The sequence below is a fragment of the Ochotona curzoniae genome, unplaced genomic scaffold (assembly GCF_017591425.1).
Source record: "Ochotona curzoniae isolate NIBS_2020 unplaced genomic scaffold, NIBS_Ocur_1.0 contig_4514, whole genome shotgun sequence".
NCBI classification, from domain to species: domain Eukaryota; kingdom Metazoa; phylum Chordata; class Mammalia; order Lagomorpha; family Ochotonidae; genus Ochotona; species Ochotona curzoniae.
In genome coordinates this window covers 8,007,621-8,035,050 of record NW_024466312.1, presented here as the reverse complement: position 1 = coordinate 8,035,050, position 27,430 = coordinate 8,007,621, and the positions used below count along the sequence as shown (strand labels likewise).

The following is a 27,430-nucleotide window of genomic DNA, read 5'->3' as shown; positions in this document are numbered from 1 at the left end:
TGCCAATTCCTGAGCTTCAAATCCTTTTTCATAAATTATTCACTTGTTCCTAACCCATATCATAGCTTTTAATATAATTGTCAAAATGATAGAGTTTCAAATATGAGGACTTCAGAAATGCAATTTCATGACTATATTTTTGAGACCATAATATTTGTTGAATATTTGTATTTGAAGCATTTTTGAAATGTACTGATTGTAATTTAAACCAAAAGTCCTTCTGCTTTCTGTCCACTCATCAGTTGATTCTCTGCTCTTGTCCACATGGCAAACTATAAACTGACAAAAACAGTTTGGTTCCACATAAAGTGATGGCTTCTTTAAGTGGCTATAACTGAGCTTTTCAGGATCCAGTGGTTCATGAATGTTGTCTCTTGAATATTTTCATTCTCTGTGTTTGAAACTTTCCCAGACTCCCACATAGTGGGACCAAATGGACAATAAAATGAAATGTGTCTCAGAACTTCCAGTGACTATTCCCCTCCTTTTGCTTCCCTTTCCCCCTCCTTTTGCTTTTCTTTTTCCACTTATAATAGTCTACTTTAACATCTCTGGTGATCACTTCTTAGCCGTTTGCCATTGCTCTTTAAGCCAAGCAACATTTGGACTTGGAAAAATTCCACATAGCATAGATCACATTGACTCCCAACCAAAGTTTTACTGCCATGTGTCCGCTGTCAATCTGGACCTGTCAGTGAGAATTTGTAGCATATAATTTTATGATCCTATTTGTTTGTGTCAAATATTTTTCATCTTTCTTTTTATATTCTACCTATGCATGGAAGGTAAGTTACTTTTAAAGGTCAGAAATTTAAAAAAGACAATGGCTATGGGCCCGGCGCGGTGGCGCAAGTGGTTAAACGTCCTTGCCTTGCACGCCCGGGATCCCATATGGGCGCCGGTTCTAATCCCGGCAGCCCCGCTTCCCTTCCAGCTCCCTGCCTGTGGCCTGGGAAAGCAGTCGAGGACAGCCCAAAGCTTTGGGAACCTGCACCCGCGTGGGAGACCAGCAAGAGGCTCCTGGCTTCGGATCGGCATAGTATCGGCCCGTTGCGCTCACTTGGGGAGTGAATCATCGGACGGAAGATCTTCCTCTCTGTCTCTCCTCTCTGTATATCCGCCTTTCCAATAAAAAAAATAATAAAAATAAATCTTTAAAAAAAAAGACAATGGCTGATAAAAATGCTAAGCAGCTAATATTCCCAATTTATGGTCACTATCACTTTTTTTGGAATGGCTCATGTGATCTTTTAAAGTGAATATTAGAGAAAATAGATACCATGTTCCAATTATCTATGCGCTGGGGAAATGGATAGCTTGGGAGATGACTAATGGCACTCTAGACCTCTCTGTCTGGAGGTCATCTCCTTGAATGTGGACCACATCGTAAGTGGTCTAAGACCCGACGATCTGGCAACAATAGAGTACTATATTAATGGAATTGGTTGCAGTCCAGGTCTTAGTCGACAGGTGTTCACATCATAAATGACATTAATTGACTCCATACTCTTTCAAGTTGGAAGACGGTGGACCATCATTGAGATAGTGATGGGGAAGGAGTTATTTGTGATGTATTCTGGCTCCACTGAAAGCCAAGGAATTCAGCTCCTTGAGCTGGCACCATCCTGATACCTCCCAGATATTATACTTGTCTCTTGTGAGTTCCATTAGCTTAGGAAATAGAAAAAAAGGAGGGGGAGAGCATAATCTAATTTTAAGAGATTTCCAATAATTCAGAATAGCTAATGGTGTTTCTCTGAGGTCACATGAGTCTCATGTCTTCATTTTGTAGTGTAGTGAATAAATACCTCCTATAAAATTATTACCTTCTTTGTTTGGGGGTAAGTCACCAGGCAACTGAACCAAAGCAAAAGCTGTAGATGATTCTTTCATGGAGAATGTAATAAAGTTGTCTTCATTTCTCTTGTGAAAAAGACTTTGCTATCTTTAGGAATTTCAAAGCATGAGATTATGGGGACTCTGTCCAGCACATAGGCTTTTCCACCATCACAAATTTGTGTGCCCAGAACCACCAGAGCCCATCACTCACTCTCATGCTTACTCTGGACCTTCAGCTGAGGAGGATTCGGCACCCATGGGAGGAGATTAGTATGATTTATGGTCTTCCTCCAAAGTTTCATAGGTAAAATCTTATATTAACTTCACAGATGATTTGGATGTCCCATTAGCAAGCAGCTAAACCACAACACTCCTGAATTAGTTATCACACTTAAAAAGATGACAACAGCCACAACGGATCTATTTATTGGAGGTGACAGGTTCTTTTAGCAGAATGATCAATGTCTGATTTCTTTCTGAAAGCCTTTTTCGAGGTAGGAAATCATCAAGCATCTGATATCTAGTCATGGAAAGGCTTTTGATTGGTCAGTTTCTGCAGCAGGCTTTTAAGAATCCCTGCCTGTAAATGCAGAAATGTTGAGTGTGGAAAGTAAAAGGCAAGAGGAGAGATTTACTGGGTGCATCTATCATGCTGCCTTTTAGAGTCTTTGTGATTAATACATGTTTAATTGAGGACTGATCTAGATGTTCTGGAAGTCAGAAAGCTGAATGGTCTCCATGATTCGTGCCACAGCAGGACAATTAGCAGCTGTCTGAGCAACAAAGAGGACCTGAAGTCCACAGCACAGCTTCGTACTTCCCACATTTGGAAAACCTGAAGCGCTCCAGTGGAGTTGACAGTTAAAGGCACACAGCCTTGATTCAGAGCAGCTAATCCCTTTCCTTTCTGCTTTGTTTCTGCCCCGTTGAAGAGAACCTTTTCCATATTAAAATTAATTTTTTTCATTAATCTTGGAGGACCCTGTATCACTAGAGCTCTCCTTCCCCTCTAACCAGGTCATGCTTAAAATCATTTCAATGAAGAGTAGCCATCCTGTTGATTTCATTTGAAAAGGAGAGAGATAGAGAGCAATCCAGCATCTGCTAGTTCATTGTATATGTGCTGGCAACAACCAGGACTTGACAGGTGGAAGCTGGCAGCCAGGAATTCCTTTCAGATCTCCCAGGTTAGCCACAGGGACCCAAGTACTTGAACCATGATCTGCTGCCTCCCAGGCTGCACTGTTGACATTGGGAATGCAGCCAGGACTCAAACCAAGGGACTCGGAATACTTTTTCAATCTATTTAGTCCCCAGAAGAGAACTCATTTTACTAGAAACAAGCACAGGGAAAAGGTACTTTTTTTTTTTCTTATAGCTGTTTCTAATTTTATCTGAAAACAATTCTCTTGCTCAAGCAAATTCTTATAAATTACCTCCCAATGGAAAGACTTGTTTCCTGTTTACCTCAAATTGGCATTCTTACTTAACAGCAAATGCATTCACTGACTCTTAGCATGTTTCTATTGGCAAATGTTGGACTATCCTTGTCAGAACCTGCCAACAAATTTCTTAGCAAGCAAGGAGAAAGTCGAACAAGCGCCTCTCAGATGAAGCAGAGGGTGCTCTCCTGCGGCGTCAGGAGCACGTGGCTGCTCCTTCAAGAGTTCCCTGGGAATTCAGTTGATGTGGGCCTTGGTTTCCAGTTGAGAACTCTCACTATCCTTGCAGCCGTTTGATTACTTGCAGTACTGCAAAATCAAACAAACCAAAAAAACTGGCTATTTTTTAAAGTAAAATATGATTTAAGTAATAGTATCTTTTTCTTTTGCTACTTAGACTGCGATTGCTGTATGACTCAGATATGAAGCATAATGATTAGGTAATTTCAAAAGCTCTAATTTGCAAAAATCTAGATCTCTCTTGATGCTCTTCAGTCTTTACCTAGTTGTTTCCTAATAAGGATGGATATGTCCTTCTAATGGTCATAATATTTTATGTTTTTTGCACTACGGGGTTATGTTTTTATTATGAATATACACATAGAAAGCGAGGTGGACAAAGCCTACAAGTATATTCATTGACTTGTCTCAAAGCAAACACTTAAGGCACTGTCACGCAGGTCAATGAACAGAGCAATGGAACATTGGCAGGCTTCCTAACCTCCAATATTGATATTTTATTTTATGATTAATTTCTTTAAAAATTATATTCCATCTCTGCTCTTTAGATCATTTCTGATGTGAGTGATTCATCATGAAGCCCTGAAGGTTGTGAGCTAAGATTGTGTCTAATGTGCCTTGAGGGTGAGACAGGGATATCCTTGTGTCTAACACATATCGGAACTCGGAAGGATTTACTCTGTTCCTTAGCTGTGGGAAAACAGGCCCCTTATCTTTTAAATATGAAATTTGTTAGCAGTGAAAGTAGGGAAAAAAACTAAACTTTTCTGTGGATCCATGATTGAGACTTGCAGTCCTGTGTTAAACATTTAGAAGCTGTAACCTGAGCAACTAATTCAAATTTTCTACACATTATTTTTCCTGTCTACAAAATGGAGATACTTGAGCGATAGTGCTTTTATGAGATTTATATGAATTAGTTTATACAAGAATTTTGAAGAGTGCTTATCATACAATTACTCATTAATGCTGCTTTGGTCTATGTGTCAGTGCAGGAAATATTATTAAATAGAAAGAGAATCACATTCAGGCATACTTGGGTTTAAACCTAATTTTGTGGCTTTGGTGAAGTTGTTTAATGTTGTGCCTGAGTTTCCAAATCTGAAATGAAAGGGTTATGATTATGACTACTTTAAACAATGACAAAGTTTGAATGATGTTATATGGTGTGTCTTATAGGAAAAGGCTGATAAAATCTTTTTTTCTCCTTATTCTCTCTTTAGCTCTAATTCAAATGGGCCAAGACTTCAGCTGCTTAAGCTGCTAACTGTTCAGTGCACACTGTGTTAATTCTTTTCTAAAAAGGAAATTTTATCAAGGAATTTGGAGATCCCCATTGTCTTTTCCCATTTAAGGTTAACGTAAGCTCAGCTGAATCTTTTGGCCCAGTGTTTTGTGATTCTGCCAAATTCATTCACTGTGGGAGACCTGTGGCTGCCATTGTGTCCCCGGGCCTCTGTTGCTGGTTGCACACTCTACTTTCTCACAAATAAATGGACCTATGTTGCCTGGCAAAGAGCAGGGCGTTTTTAAGAAGGAACCTGGTACCGTTCAGGCAGCTTCAGATCCTCTGTGGGCCATAGTATTACCACACAACATCTGAACCCAGGGTTACACGTCTCTTTGTGCTAACTGGGCCTATTGAGTAAGCACTTCCTGGAACTGTACTGTCAGTGTCATTGCTATTGAAAATTATTTCTTTCTTGAGTCCCATCCAGTTGGTGATTCAGTTTTGGGTTGCAATGGGGCTCCCAGGATGGGCCTGTGCAACAGACTGGCAGTTGCAGGTGAGAGGATCACAAATTCCAAGGGAGCCATTGATGGATCAGTTCTAGAAGATGAGTAACAGTTAAGCCCATATTCTCTCTCTCTCTCTCTCTTCTTTTTTTTTTTTTTTTACTTAATTGAATTTATTTTTTCCCTTCCTCTATTTTACGATACAATTCCGTAGGCTTTGGAATTTGCCCTAAATCCTCCCCATATTCTCTCCCTTCAACTTATTTCCCCCATATTATCTAAATAGTATAGACCTTCAGAGGTAGTCATAAGCCCATCATTCTGTTATAGTGTGTCCTGGCATTGCTGGTACAATGGCAGACAGTCCAGCATCCTATTGTTGAGATATATACAACATTTTCATTGAGAGTCTATGTTTTGATTCAGAAGTAGAGATGCTTACTGCATTGTATCTTCACAACTGGATATGATCGTTTCCATTGTACAGTTACTATCTATTCCCTTAAATCGGAAGCCATTGCAAAAAAAAAAAAACAACAGCAGGAATAAGAATAAAAAGATTTACAGCATCAAGGAGTTAAGTTACATACTACTGAAAAACCAATATGTTGATGAAGAAATGAAAAAGAAAGCACGAAAGCATCTTGACCCATACTCTTTGTTTTATGTGCCTCTCAGTAAACCAGTCTAGGTGTAAGGGAATTGAGAAATGTGGCCCTGGACTAGGCAGCTGCATCACTGAAACAGTGAAACACTGAGACAGTGGTTTGAGGGAGAGGAGTTTGCCTTTTTAGACAGTGAAGCCAAGAGGCCATTATCTGAGGCAAACACTGAGCATCAAGTCCAAAAGGAGCATCCCAGCCCATTATATAAAATGTCACCAATGCCTCCTAGAAAGAATTTGTGAAAAATAATCTGGGGTCCATTTCCATGGGAAAAGAAAATGACATGGCATGCTCTGTGTGTGTGTGTGTGTGTATAATTTTATTTTATTAATATATTTTTAAGATATATATATGTTATATATATATATGTTATATATATGTATATATAAAGCAATAATAATAAAATACTGATCTCATTTTGAACGAAAAATAAGAACTTTGAGTTTGAGTTTGAGTTTGACTACACTAGAACCATGGCTATGGTTCTCAGATGAGATTCTTAACTGTCTTAGAAATACATGTGTTTCTTTTACACATAACCTTCAGGAAGGTACTGTGCACTGCTTTATTTTATGGGATTTGTTTAAAAGAGACTGTACTGACCTTGGAAATCACTCTGTTGGAAAAATGCATATGCATACATTGTAAGTTTAGTTTAGGAGAATATTTCCATAATGAATTATAAATGAACCCCATTTAATTCAGATCATTCTAAAGGGTTTAGATGAGACTTTGGACCTGGTTTTAGTCAAATGGGAAAGGGATTCATATCCTTTTGAAATAGTCTAGTTTTTTTCTCAAGCATTTGTTCTTTTGCTTTAGAACAGTTTCACTTTTTTTTAATGAGAAAATATGCTGAAATGGGTGGATGATGTAGCAGCTAAAGGCTCTGAGATGCAGAACTGAGTTTTTCCATCCAATTTCTAGCTGGAGAAGGAGAGAGAGTTAAGGATAAGTGATTGGGAACTTTGTCCTGTGATATTTTTACTGAAAAAAACAGCAAAGATATTAAATCCATCGACTGCACTGCAGACAAGCTCATGTGTGCATGTAAGTGACAGCACTTTTTTAAGCTGATGGTTACCATAAAATATTGTGCTAATAACAATGCAAATAAGTATACAGAAACAGTTCAGTGGTGTTTAAAATCATAAGTATTGCTAAGCTCATGAGAACCATCTTTTCTCGTTAGTGTGATGTGGAAGAAGGCAATTCAAATTAGCCCCAGAGTTCTTAGCTTTTCTGAGATGCAAAACCCTTCAACGCAAGGATATCCATAGTGCTCTGAAGCGTTTAATTTTGATCCTTGACAGCATTCTGTAATGCACAGATTTTGATGAAGTGTTAAGTCAGCGCTAGGGGGTGTTGAAGTGAGACAGAAAGAAAGAACAAAAACCACTTGAAACTCCAAATAATTAAATTGGAATATGCTATTTGCAATAGGAGCGAAATATAAAAACCACAAGATTTGTTTTGCCAATGGAGAAAGACCCCTTGAATCAACAACATGGGGAGGCAAGGACAGCCCTGTTATGGTAAAGTGCCCTCCTCTCTTCAGACCAGGCCATGGTGTGTTCACCGTGCTCCACTGTGGTTCAGACTCAGGTCTCTTGAACTTTCATAATGGACTGTTTTCACTCTGCCTTGCCACAGGCGGGAGATTTTCATTGCATATGCTTATTTCCTGCATTTCCCTAATTTAAGCCAGTAATGAAATCCAGTCTGTCTGTTTTAGCTGTTTCTCCCCGACGCACCACGTTCTCAATTGTTAATTCCTAGCTTAGCATACTGGACTAGAAAACAGTTTTATAGCTCAGGAACCAAATGTATTCTTCCCCCCTTGGCTTCTTCTGTGCCTCTTTTCTCTTTTCCATCCCATTTGTGTGTCACAAGTACCAAACTGCTGCCGTAAAATGTCTTGTAGGTGTTTAATGACGAGTCATTGAGGAAGTGAATAAAAGAAAATTGCAGCATTCACATCAGTGGGGAGCAAGGAGAACTGCTGAGCTTTGAACCCAAAAAAAGTTAAATTTACCATTTTCTTAAAGGGAGCCACCCCTGTTTGACATCAAAGCATCTCCTGTAATTCTTCCTTGTGAAATGCTCAGCGGTTAGAGTCATAATAGAGACCCCTAATCTGTGCTGTTTCTGTTTATCAAAAACACACACGGAGATAAAACCCACATGTGCCTTCTGCGTGCGTTGTGGACTGCTTTGAAACCCGAGGTGAACACAGGTACACAGCAGATGGGGCTTCTGTTTAGAATGGATTCTCCGTTTCTTAGGACTATGTGGGAATTTGAATATAAAATGTGATATTTTTCATGACTTTCTATGAAAAATCTCAGATCATTCACCTCCTAAGCTTTGCTGGGCTTTTATTCTTGTATCCTCTTGATTTTGTGTGTGTGTGTGTGTGTGTGTGTGCTGTGCATCGAAATGTCATTGTATCACAATTGTACTTGTTTCCAATGGGTATGTGTAAGACAGGGTCTGCTCAAAACGCTTATTTTGCTCATTGCACTCTGAATGCAGAGGCCCCTGTCATGCTACAATCAGTCCTTTTAGTGGATATTTAGCATCATGTACAGTAGTTAATGGCTTCTCATGGCCCTGCCTAAGGCTGGTTACAGCATTGCACGTTTGAAGCTAGTGAGATGCTCTCTGGACTTAGAATTTTAACTTGATAATCCCCACACTGTTGTGTCTTTGGAGACAGAAAACCAGAAGTATTTGCATGCACTTTACAGTAGAGAGAAGTTGTGAGTGACTTATCGGTACTTCATCAACCCATATTGGAGTCCTTCAAAATGCTATCTATAACAGGTGGAGTGAAACCGAAGTTTTAATGTTAACTTGCCTTTGAATGACATTTTGAAGCTTCTGTGTTTGAAAAATGTCCTGAAAAAAAAAATGTCTTGAAGCATTACATATACCTTAGGAACACAGACTCTACTTGTAATTAGCATATTGGCATCTATGTCATGTCAGTAACTTAGCCTAAATAGGAAAGCCAGACTCACAGAAGGCCGCCAGAAACAGGTGAAGCTGGGAAAGAGTATTCAAGGTGGCTTTCTTCCTATATTTAGAACATTTTCGTTGTTGACTGAGGGTTTTAGAACAATTTTAGCCCTCATTTTACTTTCATTAATTCGACAAGATTTTTGAACACCATCATTTGCGAAACGTGACTTACAACCTCGGACTTTAGAGATAAATAAAGCAAAACTCTGTACTTACACAACGTGTACTTGAGAGCTTCCATGCTGTAGCTACTGGGAGGGAAGTATTTTACCAATAGAAAACTAGGATATGAAGTTTGAGTAATCTATACATTATGGCCATGAGTAAATGTCAATCTCAAATGTTTCCAGAATCCTTTTAAATTTCATTACTGTCACCAGATTAGTAAATCCTACTTAAAGTATGTAGATCAAATGACGTTTTAAAAATTTTCTTTCCTTTTCCATACCCTAACAGAGCCCCCTCTTCCCACACAGAGCCAGTGTGTGTGTGTTAGGATATCAGAGTTCTAAGCATATTTGCAACTGATACACCTGACTGGCTATCGTTTCCTCTTCCTGCTTTCTCTTTTTTGCCTGAAGGCCTTAGGAGATTTTACAAACTCATCCCAAATACTTCTGTGGTTGCTTTTGCAATGCACATTGTATCCCTGCATCTTCTGGCTTATTCTGGACCCAGCCTCTGCCAAGTAAGGTTCAAGTTCTTAATAGAAATGCCAATGTAACTCTGTTTGGGTTCCAAGTTCCTCAAGCAAAGGATTGAAGGATGTTTATTGAGTGATTGAACAGATGTGTCAGCATGATTTTGTAAGTTAAAAAAGAAGAGGAAATGAAGAACGTGTTTGGATTATAAGCTATTGAAAAAAATTCCTTAAACGTGATGGTTAAAGACACCTCAGGTGTGCACATGTCAGAGCATGAAAAATGACACCTGTTGGTCAGAGGTTCTGCCTCAAAGTTTGAATATTGTCGACTTAATTGACTTACATCATAAATCTTTCTTTAAAAATAACCTGCTGGTAATTCTTGCTCTTGTGAATTTTACGTTCATCACTTTTCTGTAAAGTTAGTACTGCCAAGCATCAAAACCTGTTCTTGCTAATTATTATGAAGAAATTGTAGCCTTTTAAGAAGGCTTGCTTTTTGTCTGGGGAAGAAATTTTTGGTACAACAAGCATCTCCTTTGATGAAGGATGTCTGTGGCAGCTAGGAATGTTTTTCCGTCTTTGATGCTTCCCCCTGTTTCCTCCCACCTTCACTTCCGATTCTCCAGCAGGTGTCTTGAGCCTTCCGATACAGGATGAGGAGGAAGCACCATCTGACTCCACTCCCTCACCACAGGAGAACTTAAATAAGAGGGCTAGCGGGGACTGTCTCCTCTTGAGATCTAGAAGAAAGAGTCCTCTGAGTTGGTGTTAGAAACTGTCTTCTTGTTAAGACACCCGTAAACTTTTCTGATTTTCTTCTTCCTTTTTTTTTCCAATTAAGATGAGGCTAGAGCATAAAAGAACACTTTCCCTGCTGCCAGGATTGGTGTCTAACTCACCCTTCACATCCTTCCTTTGTTCCACAGGTCTCATTAGGCATACTGTAAATGGACAAGTCAGTATTGAGAAAGAACTTTGGCTTTAAAAATATTTACAAAATAGAGAAGTGATAGGAAACTGAGAAGCAAATTTTGTCCTTTAAAAATTAAAAAAATTAAGATGGGCCGAGTGCGATAGTGTAGTGGTTAAGGTCCTCGCCTTGAACATGCTGGGATCATATATGGATGCCTGTTCTAATCCCAGCGGCCCCGCTTCCCATCCAGCTCTCTGCCTGTGGCCTGGGAAAGCAGTCGAGGACAGCCCAAAGCCTTGGGACCCTGCACCCGCGTGGGAGACCTGGAGGAGGCTCCTGACTTCGGATTGGCTCAGCTCCAAACCTTGCGGCCGCTTGGGGAGTGAGCCATCGGACGGAAGATCTTCATCTCTGTCTCGCCTCTCTGTATATCCGCCTTTCCAATGAAAAAATAATAAAAATAAATCTTTAAAAAAACCTAAAAAATAAATAAATAAAAAGAAATTAAGGGGCTGGGGCAGTGGCGAAGTAAGCTAAGCCTCTGCCTTCTGTGCTGGTATACTGTATGAGCACTGGTTCCAGTCCTGGTTGCTCCACTTTCAATTCCTTTCCCTGTTTATGACCTGGAAAAGCAATGGAGGATGGGATGCACCCATATGGAAGCTTCTGGTCCCTGGCTTCTGAGTCGCTCTGCTCTATTTGTTGCAGCTATTTGGAGAGTGAACCAGCAGATGGAACGTTTATTTCTGTGTCTTTTGGCAACTCTGCCTTTCTAATAAAAATAAACTCAAAAGAAAAGAAATAATGTTTTTACAATGGAGACAGAAAACAATAGAGAGGGGGAAAAAAAAGCTAGGAAGACAAGTTCCTATCTACTGGTTCACTCCCAAACTGCTACAATTGTCAGGCTTGGCAGAACCAAAGCCAGGACCCACGAACCCTACCCAGGTCTCCCACTGGAATGGCAGGAATCCCACTACTTGAACCATCACCGGCTCCTTCAGAGAAAGCACTTGAGGAGGAAGCTGGAACCAGGAACAGAGTCAGAATTCAAATGCAGGCACTCTAAATGGAATCCGGACTTCTCTACTCTATGGCCAAACGCCTGCCCCTCCACTTAGGGTTTTATGTTGACCAAAACACCTATGATTAGCAACCCTGCCCTGAACCGAGACATTGATTTGTCAAGGTTCCTACTGAATTGTCCATCGCAGGAAGCTTAATCTGCTGTTTTATTCTTCCGCTAATCTCTTCTGCTTCTGTTGACAAAAGAACCCTGGGGTATTGGGATTCAATATTCAAAACATTGGACAGTGTTTACTGCACCAGTGATAGCATCAGATGTGCTTTGTTTAGGAAGGTAAAACAGACAGTACATTACTATGTGGTGAATTGCCCCATGTGCAAATAAGTTCTTCTGAGGTTATGTTTAAAGTAATTCTGGATACTCCAAGGTGTGGGCATTCCCAAAACTGGTCTGTCTTTTTGTGAAGGTTTACAGAGGCAAGATTGTCCAGCAAAGATCAGAAACATTGCTTCAGTGACATGTTATGTTTATTATTTTTTCTTGTGATTATCTGCCATTCACTGTAAGTGATTTCAGGGTTCCTTTTTTATGCCAGTAAATGAGGTTTTTTGTTATATGTAACCTTTAAAGTTGAAAATAGTGTGTCTTTTAAAGAAAAAAATTGGAACATAATTCAAAATTACACAGGGATGTAGCAGCCAATGGGTGGCATGAGAAATCTGGTACCTGGGAACAGCTGTGGAGGGAGAATGGGAAATGTCATTGCTAAGTGCCTCGTCTAGGGAGATAAAGCACAGGCAAGTGCCCATGGCAGGGTGAGGCCTTCCAGAGAAAGTACTGGAGGTTGTCTTGGGAATAGGGAAGAAAAGATGAAGGAGGAACCTTTGTAAAGCTTAGAAAGTGAAAGATACCCAAATCACTTTTGTTCAAAGTGGCAGCTTGCAAAAGCCCACTTTTCCCTCAAACTGGCCTTCTTCCTACTGGAGAAAGTAATACAGTGTCCTTTAAGGAATGACTGCTCTATTACTCTGCAATACAGTTGAATGTTTTAGCTGTTTCCCGACCTTACATGGTCGTGGATTGCTTCTGTCGCTGTGCCCTGATAACACTCTTCCAAGGAACATCTGTTCAATAAAAACTTCAGCCCGGAATATAGCACTCTGTGAATTAGAGCTGCTAATTCTGTTTCCCCAGTAGCGTTCTGCAGCAGAGACTAGAGACAAATATCGGCGCAGCAACCAGTATTTTATTTTCATTTATCTTTCTTGATCCTCACTTGTATTTTGCTTTCATCTCTCGTTTCCCTTCCTTTTTATGACAGCTGAGTCAAGGTACGATGAACTAATTTATTTCCACATTTGTTCACATCAATTTTCCAAGTCGGGCAGCGCTGGAAATATTCCATTAGTTAACATGATTCTATTACATGAGTCCCTGCTTGAGATTTTTTAAAGCACCTTGGCTGAGCTCATATTCCGTTTGAATGGGCACAGGAACGCCGCTGCTCAAACTTCTAAAATAGACATCAGATCCATTTCCCACTTGCATGGGGCTAGCAATAACCCAGCCGATGAGAAGCAGTCCCAGTATGGGCACACGCTGAGGGCAGTCAGGCAATGCTTTCCCCAGGAATCGTTGATTATCAGGATCTGACCCGAACCATTTTCTTGAGAAAGTTCATTTTACAGTTTTATGATTTGCCTCCCTTCTACTTTTTTCCTAACAGCCTCACTTTTCTATTTCATTTTCCCAGTCCTGACCATCAGTGTTTAAAGAGCTTCCCATCCCCCTTTTTTTGTGGAGTGTATGCTAAAGTGCTTGTTACCTGGAGTGAGATGACCTTGACCAGGAAGCAGCCAGGCTGTTTTCGGAGCCTGCTGGCTTCCTTTATGCTTTACACATAGCTGTGTGTGTTTTGCTGGACAGTGATTGTATTAGCCTGCAAAGGAAAAAAAAAGTGTGTGTGTGTGTGTGTGTGTGTGTGTGTATGTGTGTGTGTGTGTGTGTGTGTGCATACGCATGTGCTGCAGGAGGGGAGCCTTAATGAACCTGATGAGCCCATTTCCGATTTTCATTTTCCTCAGATGTTCAGTGCCTTCCATATGTCTACTGCATGCAGTTTTGTGCATTCATTTTGATTTTACTAACCTTGGAGTTGCCTTTGATGGAGGACATGTGTATTCACTGTATCTTTCACTTACGTTTATGCCTGAAACCCAATTTGGAACAGCTTTGGGACTGAATGGGAAAGGAAAAAAAAAATAGGGAGGAGATGTGTGTGTGTGTGTGTGTGTGTGTGTGTGTGTGTGTGTGTACATGTGTGTTCATTTCAAGGCATATCCAACAAATGTAAGGCTGTCTCATGACCATGTCCAGTAGATTGTTCCTGCTAGTTGAACCCTTTTATGACATTCATGTGTCTGGCCAGCTTCCCAGCCGTGAAGCTACCCATCACATATGGTGTAGTGGATTTGAAGCCTTTCCATTCTGTTTTCAGTGACAATTTATTTCACTCTTTTCCCTTTTTTGTATGAGTTAGGGGTTGACAGTTGTGAGTACATTGGAGGAGGGGGAAGGGTAGGTTTTGAGCCAACACTAATTCGTTGTTCAATGAGCGGCTTTTGACATTTGTTTTCACCTATCTCCACATTTTCAGAGCAAAAGAGAACATACATTCAATTTAGGAAGACCGCTTAATCTCTGGCCCCGCAGGCTAGTGTTGTTAGATGAGATTAAGGGTTTCATGAATGTACCCTCTTTCCCTGGAGATTGCACATTTGCACCAGCCATTGTCAGACAAGCAGAGCTTGATAACAGCTGGCTAGAGATGTGCCCGAGTAGAACAGCAGGTAGTGGGCGGCCTTCCTCCATCCCCAATCACACAAAGTTGGAAGATTGCTTTTGTGTCTTAGTAGAGAGAAGGTTAGCTACTCAGCAGACAAAAGCCATATTTTCACTCATGTAAAACAGTTACACAATGTTTATGTCCAGAGATATCTGTGTTTCCTGTTGTTTGTGTATAGGGTACAAACTCAAAACTCTTCCTATAAAGTATATATATATATTTATATTTTCTTTTTGACATTCCCTGATATAACCATGAAAGTAATATAAATTATCTTGCTTATGGAAAACTAAAGACCAGTTAGATAACTGTCATAAGAATTGTAGCTCAGAAGAAGTACAGCTTATTGAGCTTCAAATGAGATCCTCCAAAGGCTGTTCTGGCTTGAAAAAGATCAGGACCCAGACCACATTTTTGTAGACCGATATCCTTTCACAAGGGATAACTTTAGGTATTATTGAAGTGGAACTGTAGGCCTGTGAAGCCACCAACTCCTGGCTTCAGAGATTAACCTTTTGAGATAAATCATGTACCAAAAATGTATTGGCCAGAATGATAAAGGGTGGTGTGTTCTTGTGCTGAAGAAATGCAAGCCAGCCAAGAAGGAAGACAAGACCATCTTTCTCACTTTTCTTAATTAATAGAAAGTTATTGAGTATTGATATTCCACATAGTTTTATGTTAAAGTGAAATGTACTGTGTTTATTGTTTTCTCTTGTAGCTCCATCATCCATTGCTTTGGTCCAAGCTAAAGAAGTCACAAGATATAGTGTGGCGTTGGCCTGGTTGGAACCAGATCGACCCAATGGGGTTATCTTGGAGTATGAGGTCAAATATTATGAAAAGGTATCTACTGGAATGAGCAACCAACTCTCCTGTCTTCCTGCTTTCCTTCCTTCCTATCTTCCCTCCCCCTCTCTTCCTCTCCTCTTCTTTCTTCTGTTTAGATGCTGTCTAGTCATATTTTGCAGAGTATCAGTGAATCCAATACCAAATGTATTTTGCTTTCAATCAAATTTGATTATGGAGTTTATATTTATCTGGGCACCTTGAAAAATAGAAACATGTATTGTATTCTGGTAAAACTGTATTTTCTCTTTCTAGTAATGGAAACCAAGATACATAATAAGTTCTAATGTATAAACCTATCAGGGAAAATGACTTGTAGAACTGAAATTATAATATATTTAAGTAGATCACAGCTGTTCAGAAAGAAGGTGTGGGTTTTGATGACTTTTAACAGAAAATCGGGGAAGGAAAATTACATTCTTCAGCCTCTTAAAGTTACAGAAAGTCATTATTTTTACAAATAACTTGTCTTTCTTAAAGGACAGAAATCTGAAGAGAGCTATTTGCATTCAAGGCTGTCTGGAAAATGAACAATCGTCTTCACTTTCATTTTAAAAGAGAATCACTTATTTGCTTCCTTATTAAAAGCAGAAAAGGGACTGCTTTTTTTCAGTGCAACCAGATTATAGTGGTTTTGACTTTTTGCAGACAGAAAATACAAGAAGACAAGGGACCTTCTTAGAGTTATTTCATTGAAATTGTTGGGTGTGGAGATTGTAAAGCCATCAGCCATAATTTAATGTTTCTTACAAAAGATATTATGAGTAGAGACCAGCATTTGGTCAGCATCAACTACAATAATGCCTGAACTCCACATTTCTTTCAACACCCAAGAAAGGCAACAGCAGCATGCATCACATCCAAGAGAATATAGGAAGTAAAAGACTTATAAATCTCTACATTCCTTCAACTTCTAGACAGGTAGTTTGGTCCCGTTAATGTTGTTGCTAGATTAAGCAGGGTGTTTATTTGGCTACCTTCACGAGTTTTGTCTTTCTGTACTATAGGATCAGAATGAGCGAAGCTATCGTATTGTTCGGACAGCTGCCAGGAACACAGATATCAAAGGCCTGAACCCTCTGACGTCCTATGTTTTCCATGTGAGAGCCAGGACAGCAGCTGGCTATGGGGACTTCAGTGAGCCCTTGGAAGTCACAACCAACACAGGTAACAAGGATCACTTATTTGTTTCTTTATTAAAACAGGAAAGGGACAGATTTTTTTTCCCCACAAGAGCTACACATTCTAATGTTTGTTGTTGTTGTTTAACTTAGAGTGACTATCATTATGGTAAAATTAAGAGATGCACATTTTTTTGATTAGGAAAACATTTTGTTGCACTGAACCTTGCCTGAAATGGTTCAGGCAATGTCTGCAAAATGGAAAACCTCTTGCCACTAACAGAAGAAGGTTTGTCATGAAAATGTATGATCTCTTTTTCTATGAATGAGCATTGTTGCCGACATTTGTCTTATTTGGAGCATTCTGTAGATTGTGAAAAATGGGATTTTACTAATAGTTACCCTATATTAATATAAGGAATTTTTCCCTGAAAAGATTGAATAAAAGACCCTAAATATCATTTTTCCTGTTTATTTATAAGATTCTGTTTAAATCAAGTGGTATCAGTGATTTTTTTTGACAAACACCAAATCTTTCAAATGTTGTAAATTGAATCAATGAACTAATTGAACTATAGGTACAACTGCATGTGAACGATCACATTCATAAGATAACTCCACCTTGTTGATCAACAATCTGAAATTTAACCTATGTGATAAGGCTATTGTGGGCCACAGTTCTCAACATCAATTCTATAGAGTAATTTTTATTTGCACATTGGCAAGTTTAATAGAACTACGACATAGAGACGAGGTGGAGTTACCTAAAGGGGAGTGACATCTTTAATTATCTACAAGGAGGGAGAGCTTTGGGGGCGGGCAACAGTCTGCAGGGCTTTGATAGCTGTGGAGGAAAGAATGCATGTTTGTCTCTTCTGAAATCTTTTCTGAAAAGTGTATTTCTAAGAAATACATTTGATCATTACTTAAGAGTCAGGGTGTAGATAGCAATGAAAGAAAACACTGAATTTTGTTTATCATAGGATTTAATAAGAGTCTTTGGATTTAAGCTCTTCATACACATACCCAAAGAACATCCTTGCCTCAATAAGGCTATCTTGGAAAATGCTTTTGCTTGATTACTTTACCCAGGGCGGAAGAGTGCAACAGCATGCCTAGTGGCTTTAGAAGTTTGAAGATTGGTCCTCTACTTTGAGGATGTTTTTGAAGGTTACCTGTGTAATTGTTGTTCCTAGTGCCTTCCCGGATCATTGGAGACGGGGCCAACCCCACAGTCCTCCTGGTCTCCGTCTCAGGCAGTGTGGTGCTGGTGGTCATCCTCATTGCAGCTTTTGTCATCAGCAGGAGGTAAGCAATCAGGGCACATTCCTGGTGTGTAGACTTTTGATTAGCATCATCAACATGACTTTCACAACTCGGCTTTCTCCTTGTCGCTTTGATCATCAGCATCCCTATTGGAATGGCTGGCTGTGCTCGGGTTAGGGAGGGGAGAGACATGGAAAGATCCAGGCAATTCCAGGAAACCAAGCTGAAAAAGCAAACCTATCAGAGCCTTCTTGAGACTTTAAGCTGTATAGTGTTATTTTTATCCCTCTTGTAAGCTTGGACTTAACTGCCTAAGGCAGGAAAAGCCTTTGCATAAAACTTTGATCCAAAATTTGAGTTCTCACAGTTACTGAGTATATTACTTAACTTCTGTGACACTTCATTTCTCTTCTATCAGAAACAGATCATCATCATCTTCCTCTACAAATTATTGACAGAACATTGAAAGACCATGTAGATAGTTCAGAGTTCCACAGGTGCTTCAACATGATATTGGCCAACAATAATGAAAACTAAAGCAAGGAGATGGGTCCTCTGGGCAGTATTCCTTGGGAAAAGCATACAGCCTCTGCAGAGAATATTCATTGAGCATATTCTGGGTTTGGAACTGTTTTTTGAAATAAGTGTAAAATATCAGTTTACATACCCTATAAACACTTGCAGTCTAATGATATGCAAAAAACAGAATCCAAAATGGAGTGAAACTAACAATAGCTTGACAGCATATTCTCTTGAACCATTTTTTCTTTATGTTAAGAATTAAGCACTCCCAACTACTCCTGACATCTTATCACCCTGCCTTTCAGATTTTTTTTTTATTGGGAGGAAATGGCCAGGAAAATTTCATCATATAGCAGCAGTAATTTGACCTTGGATTTGTAACCAGTGGTAGAGGTATCCTCCCTAAGCTCTTGGAGTTCAAGGTCCCCAGGTGGTCCAGTTGGCATCCTGGTCATCTGGCTGGAAAGGTCTACAGAGACAGGGTCCTTTAGGCCATGGGATTCAGGGGCAAGGGCTATGGACATCCTGCAGAGGTGGATGTGCTTTTCCTAGGTGGGGGTACAAGTGCAGTAGTGCTGGGCCCATGATGAAAGCTGCAGCTTCAAAAACACCCTTGGCAGAGAGCCATAACTCCTGGAGGGGAATGCTGGGATAATTTTTAGGATAAGAGAGAAAAGGGCTGGCCGGAGCCCAGCAGTAGGATGGGAACCCTTCTTGGAGAGACTCCTGTGGAGTGGGTGATTGGGTATTGAGTCCAGCAGTAGAGTGCAGAGCTATTGTTAGCGCTAGAAAGGACACTGTCGGGCAGTGTCCGGAGTGCAACAGTGATGTGCAGTGTTTGGATATGACTTGGCCTCTGAGATATATGTCAGCTTTCTGGTTTGTAAAATGGGGATTGTGCTAGTATTTCCTTGTTAGGGTAAATCTTTGTAGAAGGGAATGATCAATGATGTGAACTCACACATGTAGGCCTTTTTCCCTTTTGTGTAAGGACCTACATTTTCTCCAGCCTTCCAAAAAGAGAAATCATGTAATATTTGCCTTTCTGTGCTTGGTTTTTCTCAACATAGTAATCTCCAGTTTCATCCATGTTCTTACAAATGATAAGATTTCACCCTTTTTATGGGTGAGTAATACTCTACACACCAGGTTTTTTTGTCCATTCATTAGATGATGAACACTGAAGTTGTTTTCATCTCCTGATTATTGTGAACTGTGTTGCAATAGCTATGGAAATGACAATTGTCTTCCTCTTCTGATAAGACTTAGTCATTTATTTGAAAGTCAGGGTGAGACAAAGAAAAAGGAAGAGGCAAAGGGGACAGGTCTGAGAGACCTTCTATTCTGTAGGTTGTCCCTTTATTGATCGTTTCCTTGCCTATGTAAAAACTCTTTGATTTGATGAAATTCCATTTCCCCATTTTGTTTTTATTTCCTGCATTTTCAGGATCTGATCCCAAAAATTCCTTGCATGTTTCAATGCCATGAAGTGTTCATCCTATGTTTTCATATGTCACTTTATTGTATAATATAGTTAGGTTAATAACCATACATCCAAGTTTTCCTGTAGTCACAGTGTTACGTTTTCTTAATTTTCTCAATCTCATGCCATCTTCAATTGCCAAAATGTCCTGCTTTATAGAAACCAACTATGTTAACAATAATAATAGCACATTATGGCACAACTCTTCGCTCTATGCAGGCATGCAAGTTTGTCCTTGTGTTCTTTCTTTTTATTAAAAAATCTGAGTATCTATGGTTGATGAGATCAGGAAGATCATAGCAGATAAAGTAAATCTATAGTAAATGGTCAACAAACTGGGTATAGTATTTGCATACAGCTAAACACATACAGATGCTGACATGCTCTGTATACACGTATATTTAGGTCTCAGCCGTTAGGAACTTTAGCTTAGCATGAATGGGATTCAATTTTTCCATGGCATTGAATTTTTCTTGGCATTTGAACTTGGTAGTCAATCAGTATGGGCCTCATTGTCCATTGCCCCTCACTTTTTTTGTGTGTATGTGTGCAAGCACTAAGCATTTAAAATCATGAAGAACTATGTGCACTGATATATACTGCTTCAATACTGGGAAGCAAAAGGCAGAATGAGGGTACGTGAAGAAATTATGTTTGCATTTGCCTTCATCATTAGATATTTTTATGCTTGAAACTTTTGCAGTATGTTTAAACAATGTTTGCTATCAGAAAGATTTTGAAGATAGAATACTGTAAAAAGAGAAAAAAAACTCCACCTCAAAAGCAGAATAAAATAAAATCACTTGACCAAAAGCTAGCGCTGTATGTGATTCTGAGAACCATACGGAAGGAAGCTTCTTATTGCATGCCTTGTGCCTCTCTGATATTTGTGTTACACTGGAAACAGTTTCCAATTGAAGTCTAGCCTTGCTGCAGATTGGCTTACAATTTGTTGTCCTTTTCATTTCTTTTATTATTATTATTATTTTAAGTAGTTATACATATGATAAGCAAACCAAGGTCATTAATTAGAAGTAAGTTTCCTCATAAGTTTTAGATGTTCTGCTTAAAACATCGGCTTTGATGAAAAGAATGAGAGAACACATGAAATTATAATGTGGCAAGACAAGATTATTAAAAGGTGTAGCCATAGAAAATAGCATGCTCGAACTTGATGACTTAATTCCCTTTCTGCTTGTATTGATCACTCTATTATATAAGGTGGGATTGATAGCTGAATGCATCGGATTTCCAATTACGAGTCCCCACCCCAGAGAATTGAACCCAGAGAATCGAGTTACCCAGTGATAATTCCTGTCCCTTCTCCCTATTTAAAAAAAAAAAAATGTCACTTCCCATGGCTGATAAACACCGCTTGGTGATTGGTCCTCAATGGATCACTTTTTAGAAAATGAAATGTCAACCCCTTGCCCTCGTATTGATTCTGCTTTAGTGTCAGCCATAAAGCTGTCACAGGAAGGGCTGTCTGGAGCCAGGTAGCTGACAGGCTCGCAGCGGCTGATGCACGCTCAGCCAATTCTTTTCCCCAATGTAGGCTGACTGTTCTTATCTTGAACTAAAAATGTTTAAGTGGGACAAGAACAGGAGGAGAGAGAGGAGACAGGGTGTATGGGCAAAAGACTGGCCCTTACTTTCAGGGAGAGTATAAATGAAATATAGTAAATGGAACCCCCCCAAATCTTACCAGACTTCAGCTAGCAGAATTAGAAAGCAATGATTGAACATCCTTGCCAGTTAAAATCCGAGTACAGTCCTTTGCTGGTGAGGTTGTTGAAGCCAGGGAATCGACCAGAAGCACATCCCCTTAAAAGACTCCCCTTGGTGGCAGGCAAGGTGTGCTGTGATTTTTGTGTTTGTTTTTGATTTTGTTTATTTGTCTTGTGCTATTTCATTTTTCACCGTATATGCACACTATGTGACACTTTACTACTAATCTGTCATTCGAGAAAGAACGTAGCTTTAGGCTTATAGTTGATATCTTGCTGGATTTTTGAATGTGGCGATTCTTTCATTTTTCATGAAGTATGTACTGAGAAACCTAAACTGGGGTCTGGCACAGTAGTTTAGTGGCTAAAGTCCTCCCTTTGCACATGCTGGAATCCCATATGGGCTCTGATTCTAAACACAACAGCCCCACTTTCCATCCAGCTCCCTGCTTGTGGCCTGGGAAAGCAAGTCAAGGACGGCCCATAGCTTTGGGACCCTGCACCTGCATGGGAGACCCAGAAGAAGCTCCAGGATCCTGGCTTCTAATCTGCTCAGTTACACAGCTGCTTGGGGAGTTAATCAACAGATGAAAGATCTTCCTCTCTCTCTCTCCTTTTGTCTGTTTATCTGACTTTCCAATAAAAATAAATAAAAGTAAGTTAAAAAGTGGATAAAAAAAAGACTCCTAAGCTTAAGGTATACAGAATAGTCTACAGTTTTTTTTTTCTTCCATGAGAACACCTACTTTTTCTCTTTTCATCAACCTAAATGTGAAACATTCAAGGATCACAGTTAAGAAAAATATACAATACATAGTCTTTATGTATAGGAACCTTACTGTGCAATAAACCATCACAATTTGGAATAATTTTCTTCATCACTCAAGTTATGATTTCAGGAATCTGTCAGCTTTCCAAAACAAACAATAGTATTTGCTGTCCAGTGCCATCTGGATTATTTTAAGGTATAACACTGTTTGTAGTCCATATAATGTTGCACCTAGAAATTTTATCCAAATGCAAATGCAAAGACACATTATCTTAGCAATAAGTCACCTTTTGCCTATTTATACACCTTATGTTATTTGTGAGCTTCACAGGGTAACCACTTTCTTTATTACCTTTCAGCATTGGGGTTAAAAGGACTGTTAACAATGACATCATAAAATGTGATTGTAAGGCCATAACCTCTTGGCCTAATGATCAAATCAGTGTTAGATTTCTCTGACACCCTCTCCCTTTTATATTAATGATTTCATCAAGTTACTTCCAAAAGCATTCCAAGCTGCTGTTGATTCAGATTATTGTGGCCCAATGTATTTTCCTTAAATAGTGTTTTAATGTCCAGATAGGAGAAACAGTTTTAACAAAGGGCTGGAAGACAAGAAGAGTCATTGCTTTTTAAAGGATAATTAGGTGATCGGGGGGAGGTACTGACTGATGGCTGGACAGATGCTGCATTTATATTGACCTTTCAATAACTACTTATGATATGGAGTTCCCATATATTTTAGTGTTCTACAGTACCTTTTCTACCTGAATTAAAGAGAAAGAGGCACATTGATTTCAAGAAAGAAAAAAACAACTAATTGCTATAGCAAAATTCAGACATACTATAGATCCTTGAGGAACGAAGAGACTAAACAAGTGAATAACCAGTGTCACACCATGAGGCAGTTATCTAACAGGAATGTTCCTGTCCTGACAGTTCTATCAATTCAAAATGTTGAGTCTCCAATGGATGTGGATTAGGTATGTAGCATATGAATCAATGTGCAGATCACATGCACAGTATAAAATCAAGAGTTGTGCTGGATAGTTTTGCCTGCTTATTGAATGTTAAGATTTTCTGTTCTTGAGCTAACAGCTCATAAAATGGTGAAAGAGATAGTCTGTGTCTGTCATCCCTGGTACCCTAATTTTCTTCCTGGAATATTATGATCACCTAAGAATGAAATGCACCTAAATGTTAGCCTACATGGGGTCTGATGAGGATTTGCAAAGTCACACAATTAGAGGGTAGAGGGGATTGCAAGTGCAGTCCTAAACAACTGATGTGTAGTTGCATGGTTCAATTACAAACATTTCAAATCGTTGCTTGTAAAGAATATTTAGATATTTGGTACAAGAACAATGACAGCTTCACGAGAAAAAGCATGGTGGGTCCTACGAATCTTCATGGGTGATATAGTGTCAGGCACCTGAGACTGTTCTTTTGGAGCCACAGTCAATATTGCTTTGCTCTATCCTTTTTTTTTTTTTAACTCTACAGCTGAATAGACTATCTACTTTTGCTAATTAACTTTGGAACAGCGAACCACATCAATCAAATCTGTCCACTTGAGGGGAAAGTTAGTATCTGAATAAAAGCAGGGTGAATGTTGGGCCTCTGCTAAACTCCCATTGCTCTACTCTGTTTGTTTTACTGAATAGTCAAGGTGCCAGGAACAGCACAGGGCTGGGGTAGAACTCATGCTGTTCCTCCACAATGCGGGTGATTACCATGTTCCTTTAACCAAAGGGAGGGCGTGGCTCACACTTGCAGCGTTCCACCTGCACAGTTGGCCCTTTCCGAACCTCCTGCAGTTGAGAGGTTCCCTGTTAGCTTCTGCAGCATTCATTAACAAACCACTCCTCTCCTTCCCTTTTCTAATCAGCTTGTCCGTGTCCTAGTAATTAGAAACACTTCGACAAAGGTTTCGTCCGCCATTGAGGTGATCTTCGTAGGATGTCAATTAAGAGTTAGCACTTTAAGCCCTGTAGTGTCTCCAGGCTTGCAGATCCATCGTAAGCTTCAGTGGGCTTTCTTTCTTGAGAAAATAACGGGCCACATTATCCTTCCCTTCACCACACAGAAAGGGTCATCAGGTGACAAAGGTAGAAGGGGACAGGCATTTTTGCTTTCAAGGTATTATTAAAGAACTCGCAGGCTGTAATTAGCCGTTAAACAGTAATCCTTGTATTTCTTTTCAGCCTTCCTTGTACTCTTGCAGAGTCCTCCCCTCCAAATACACTCCACATTGTGTCTTTAAATGCACCTTCACTGCTGACTATTGCTTCTATATTTAGAAGGCTGAGGAAGGGATGGGTGTGTCAGCCTTCAGTTAAGGACTTCTGCAGTTTTACGTTTCCTCTGGCTTTGTCCATTGTTACTGAATGGGTTTGATATGAAACAGAGAACCGTAAACTTGGGTAGCTTCTGCTGCTTGTCTCCTTGGGTAGCAAGAGTCTCTTTTGATGTGTGGCAGTTTTTCCCATTCTTTAAAGGAAAGGCATTCGAATCAGTACTCAAAATCTAACCTTCATGCTGATAGGATCCTGTCAACCATTAGACAGTAGCCATGCCATTTCCTCCACATACAACACTGTTGCAGTAGTTCCTTATCTAACATTCTTACACATGGGGTCTTCAAAGTGTTCATAAAAAATAGGTTGCAAGAAAACTATGCATGGGTTTCAACATTTTTGTACCCAAGTTGCTGTTTGCCACCATTTGTTTTCATTAGCTTTTTGAAGTATCTTTACATTTTCTTCGAAAGATCAGAAAGGAAAGAATGAAGGGTGAGAGGTTGAGACTGTCACAGGAAGTCATTCGCTTTTAGGCTTTGGTGAATCTGGCTACTTCTCTGAAGAAGTAATGGATTTCCAGAGCACTTGAATACAGGTTAAATGGAATTCCTGATATAATATGCAGTATTATAATTCTTATGAAGCTAAATACTTTAATTAACTATGTCTCCACTGGGAGGGCTGCTGGGAAGCCTTGGGCTGGATCAGAGGACACACAACCTGAATTGAACAGAAGCTGTGGCTGATTTGCCTGCTCCTACCCCAGCTCCATGCTCTCCATCTGTACAGGGTGTCTGCCCATGGCATTGTTCTGCTTTACTAGGGTTGTCCTGAACATCCAGTTTAGTAATAATTGAAGGCCCTTCGAAAAGTTAAAGAAAAAGGAACATGTAAACAATTACTTGGGATAAAAACACACATTTCACAGTTGACTGTAGTGATGGGGTTTCTGTTTTGCTAGCCCAGTTCCTGCTTTGCAAACAGCTTGAGGAGAAGATAATGTGATGCAAACACTTTGAACAATTAAACGCAGTATAAAAGCGCAGCATACCTGTGGGCTCTGTGGGTCTGATTTGTAAGGCTTCCCTGCAATTCTGAGAGTAGCATGGGAGGGAAGTTTGCACATGGGATGCTCCTTGTGCTGCCTTTCTGCTCGCAGAAGTGGCTGTCAGAAGCCCGTTCCCTGGTTGCACTTGAGATCATCCTTGGACTGCGACTGCCTGGTTCCTTTGGATTCTCCCTTGCTTCTTGTTTCCCATTCAAAGCTCAGCAGTTCAGGATATCACATTCTGATCCAACCCGCTGGCCCTGCCTGACATGCTGTGGCCTTGAGGAAAGCTTTCCTCATCACTTGGGCTCAGTGACCTCGCCTGCAAGAGCCTCAAAGTAGCTTGTCTTTGATGCACTAAACAAAACAAAACAAAAATCAAGATGGTTATGGACTTCCATATGAATTTTGCATTTGGGCAGAAAATTAGTATCTACATTTTATGCATTAGTTGGGTTTTAATCCCATACTTTAGGGAATTGGATTAATTCAGTTTTCTTAAGCGATATATAGTCTCATGATTCAAGATTTGAGATATATTTCATGTTTTTGATACATAAGAGTTGCATCAAATTTCCAGTTTTTAGGAATGATAGGCATTTTGATACATAAGGATATTTCAAATAGTTCTTTAAAAATAGAATGTAATGTGTATATTTCAATGAACTTGTGGAAGATTGCTGCATCTCCTTTGAGTTTCATATGATTTCTAATTTCCAACTCTTTTTTTTTAAACAAACAATATCTCATTCCAAGGAGATGTAGTGACAATGTCAGCTTTTAAGAACATGCATCATGTTATTTAAGTGAACTAGCAAAGCAAACGAAAATTTCTCATTTTCACTCTTGTTAGTTGTCCATACACTTAAGGAATGTAATCCAGTGCAAAGCAAATGTTTAATTTTCAAATATTCATGGATAATTTAAAAAGCTGCATGCAGCCCTAAATCCAGTAACTGGAAAACTACTGTTTTACAAGTATCATGGACTCCAGTGAAACACGTCTTGATAATAAGATACTGACTGTCTGCCTTTTTCTGTTACATACAATGTCAGCATACTCTTACATAACAGAATGATGGGCTTATGACTGTTATTGAAGACTATACTATTGTATTAATATAGGGGAAATCAGTAGTAGGACAGGGGAAGAGAAATCCAAGAGCTTGTGAAACAGTATCATAAAATAATAAAAACCTTTTATATATATAAAAAAAAGAGCATCGTGTATGAGGAAGGTGTTTAGCCTAGAGGATTAGACTCTTACATCCCAGATCTGAGAATCTGCGTTCAGTTCCTGGATCCTGACTCCATCTTCTTGCTAATGTGTACTCACAGTGCCGACGGCTCCTCTGGCTGGCAACCCCCAGGGAGACCTAGCTTGTGAACTCAGTTTTTGCCCTCAGCTCTCCCTAATCCAGCCATGTTCATAGTGGGCATTTGCGAAATGTACCCTAAGATGGCATTCTTTCTTTCTGCCTTTTATGTAGAGAAATGTACAGTTTCTTTTCAAACCAAAGAGGTTATGCTGCTGTGCGTGACAATGCTATTGCTAATCAGAATGCTGATACAAATCCCAGCTACTCAGCTTCTGATTCAGCTTCTTGCTAATGTGTCTGGCGAGGCAGCAGAGGAAGATGGACATACTTGGCTTCCTATCACCATTTGGCAGGTGCTGATAGTCTCTGGTTGCTGGTTTCTGCTTGGCACAGACCTGGCTCTTTGATGTATTTGGCGAATAAATCAGCAGATGGAAGATCTTCCGCTCTCTCTCTTTCTTCCCACCCTTTTCTTTCTGTGTCACTTTACCTATCAAGTAAATAAATAAATCTTTTGGGGAAAATGGTATCATAATACCGTAATAAGTTGATGAGACTGGATATTGTGATTATAACAACAGGATGTGCATTCTCCTATTAGATACTAAACATTATCGCAATGTGATTTGTACATAATTATATTCGTGG

At 39.6% G+C, this 27,430-nt stretch overlaps 1 protein-coding gene across 2 annotated transcripts in view; it reads left to right on the top strand.

Moving 5' to 3' along the window:
* The window catches only part of EPHA4 (EPH receptor A4), a 139,613-nt gene that overhangs the window by 94,531 nt on the left and 17,652 nt on the right, over positions 1-27,430 (top strand). For both annotated transcript variants that reach the window (XM_040986577.1, XM_040986578.1), the window contains 3 exons: positions 15,100-15,224; positions 16,235-16,394; positions 17,545-17,656. In XM_040986577.1, the coding sequence (XP_040842511.1) occupies positions 15,100-15,224; positions 16,235-16,394; positions 17,545-17,656 (397 nt within the window). The remainder of the gene's footprint in view (positions 1-15,099; positions 15,225-16,234; positions 16,395-17,544; positions 17,657-27,430) is intronic.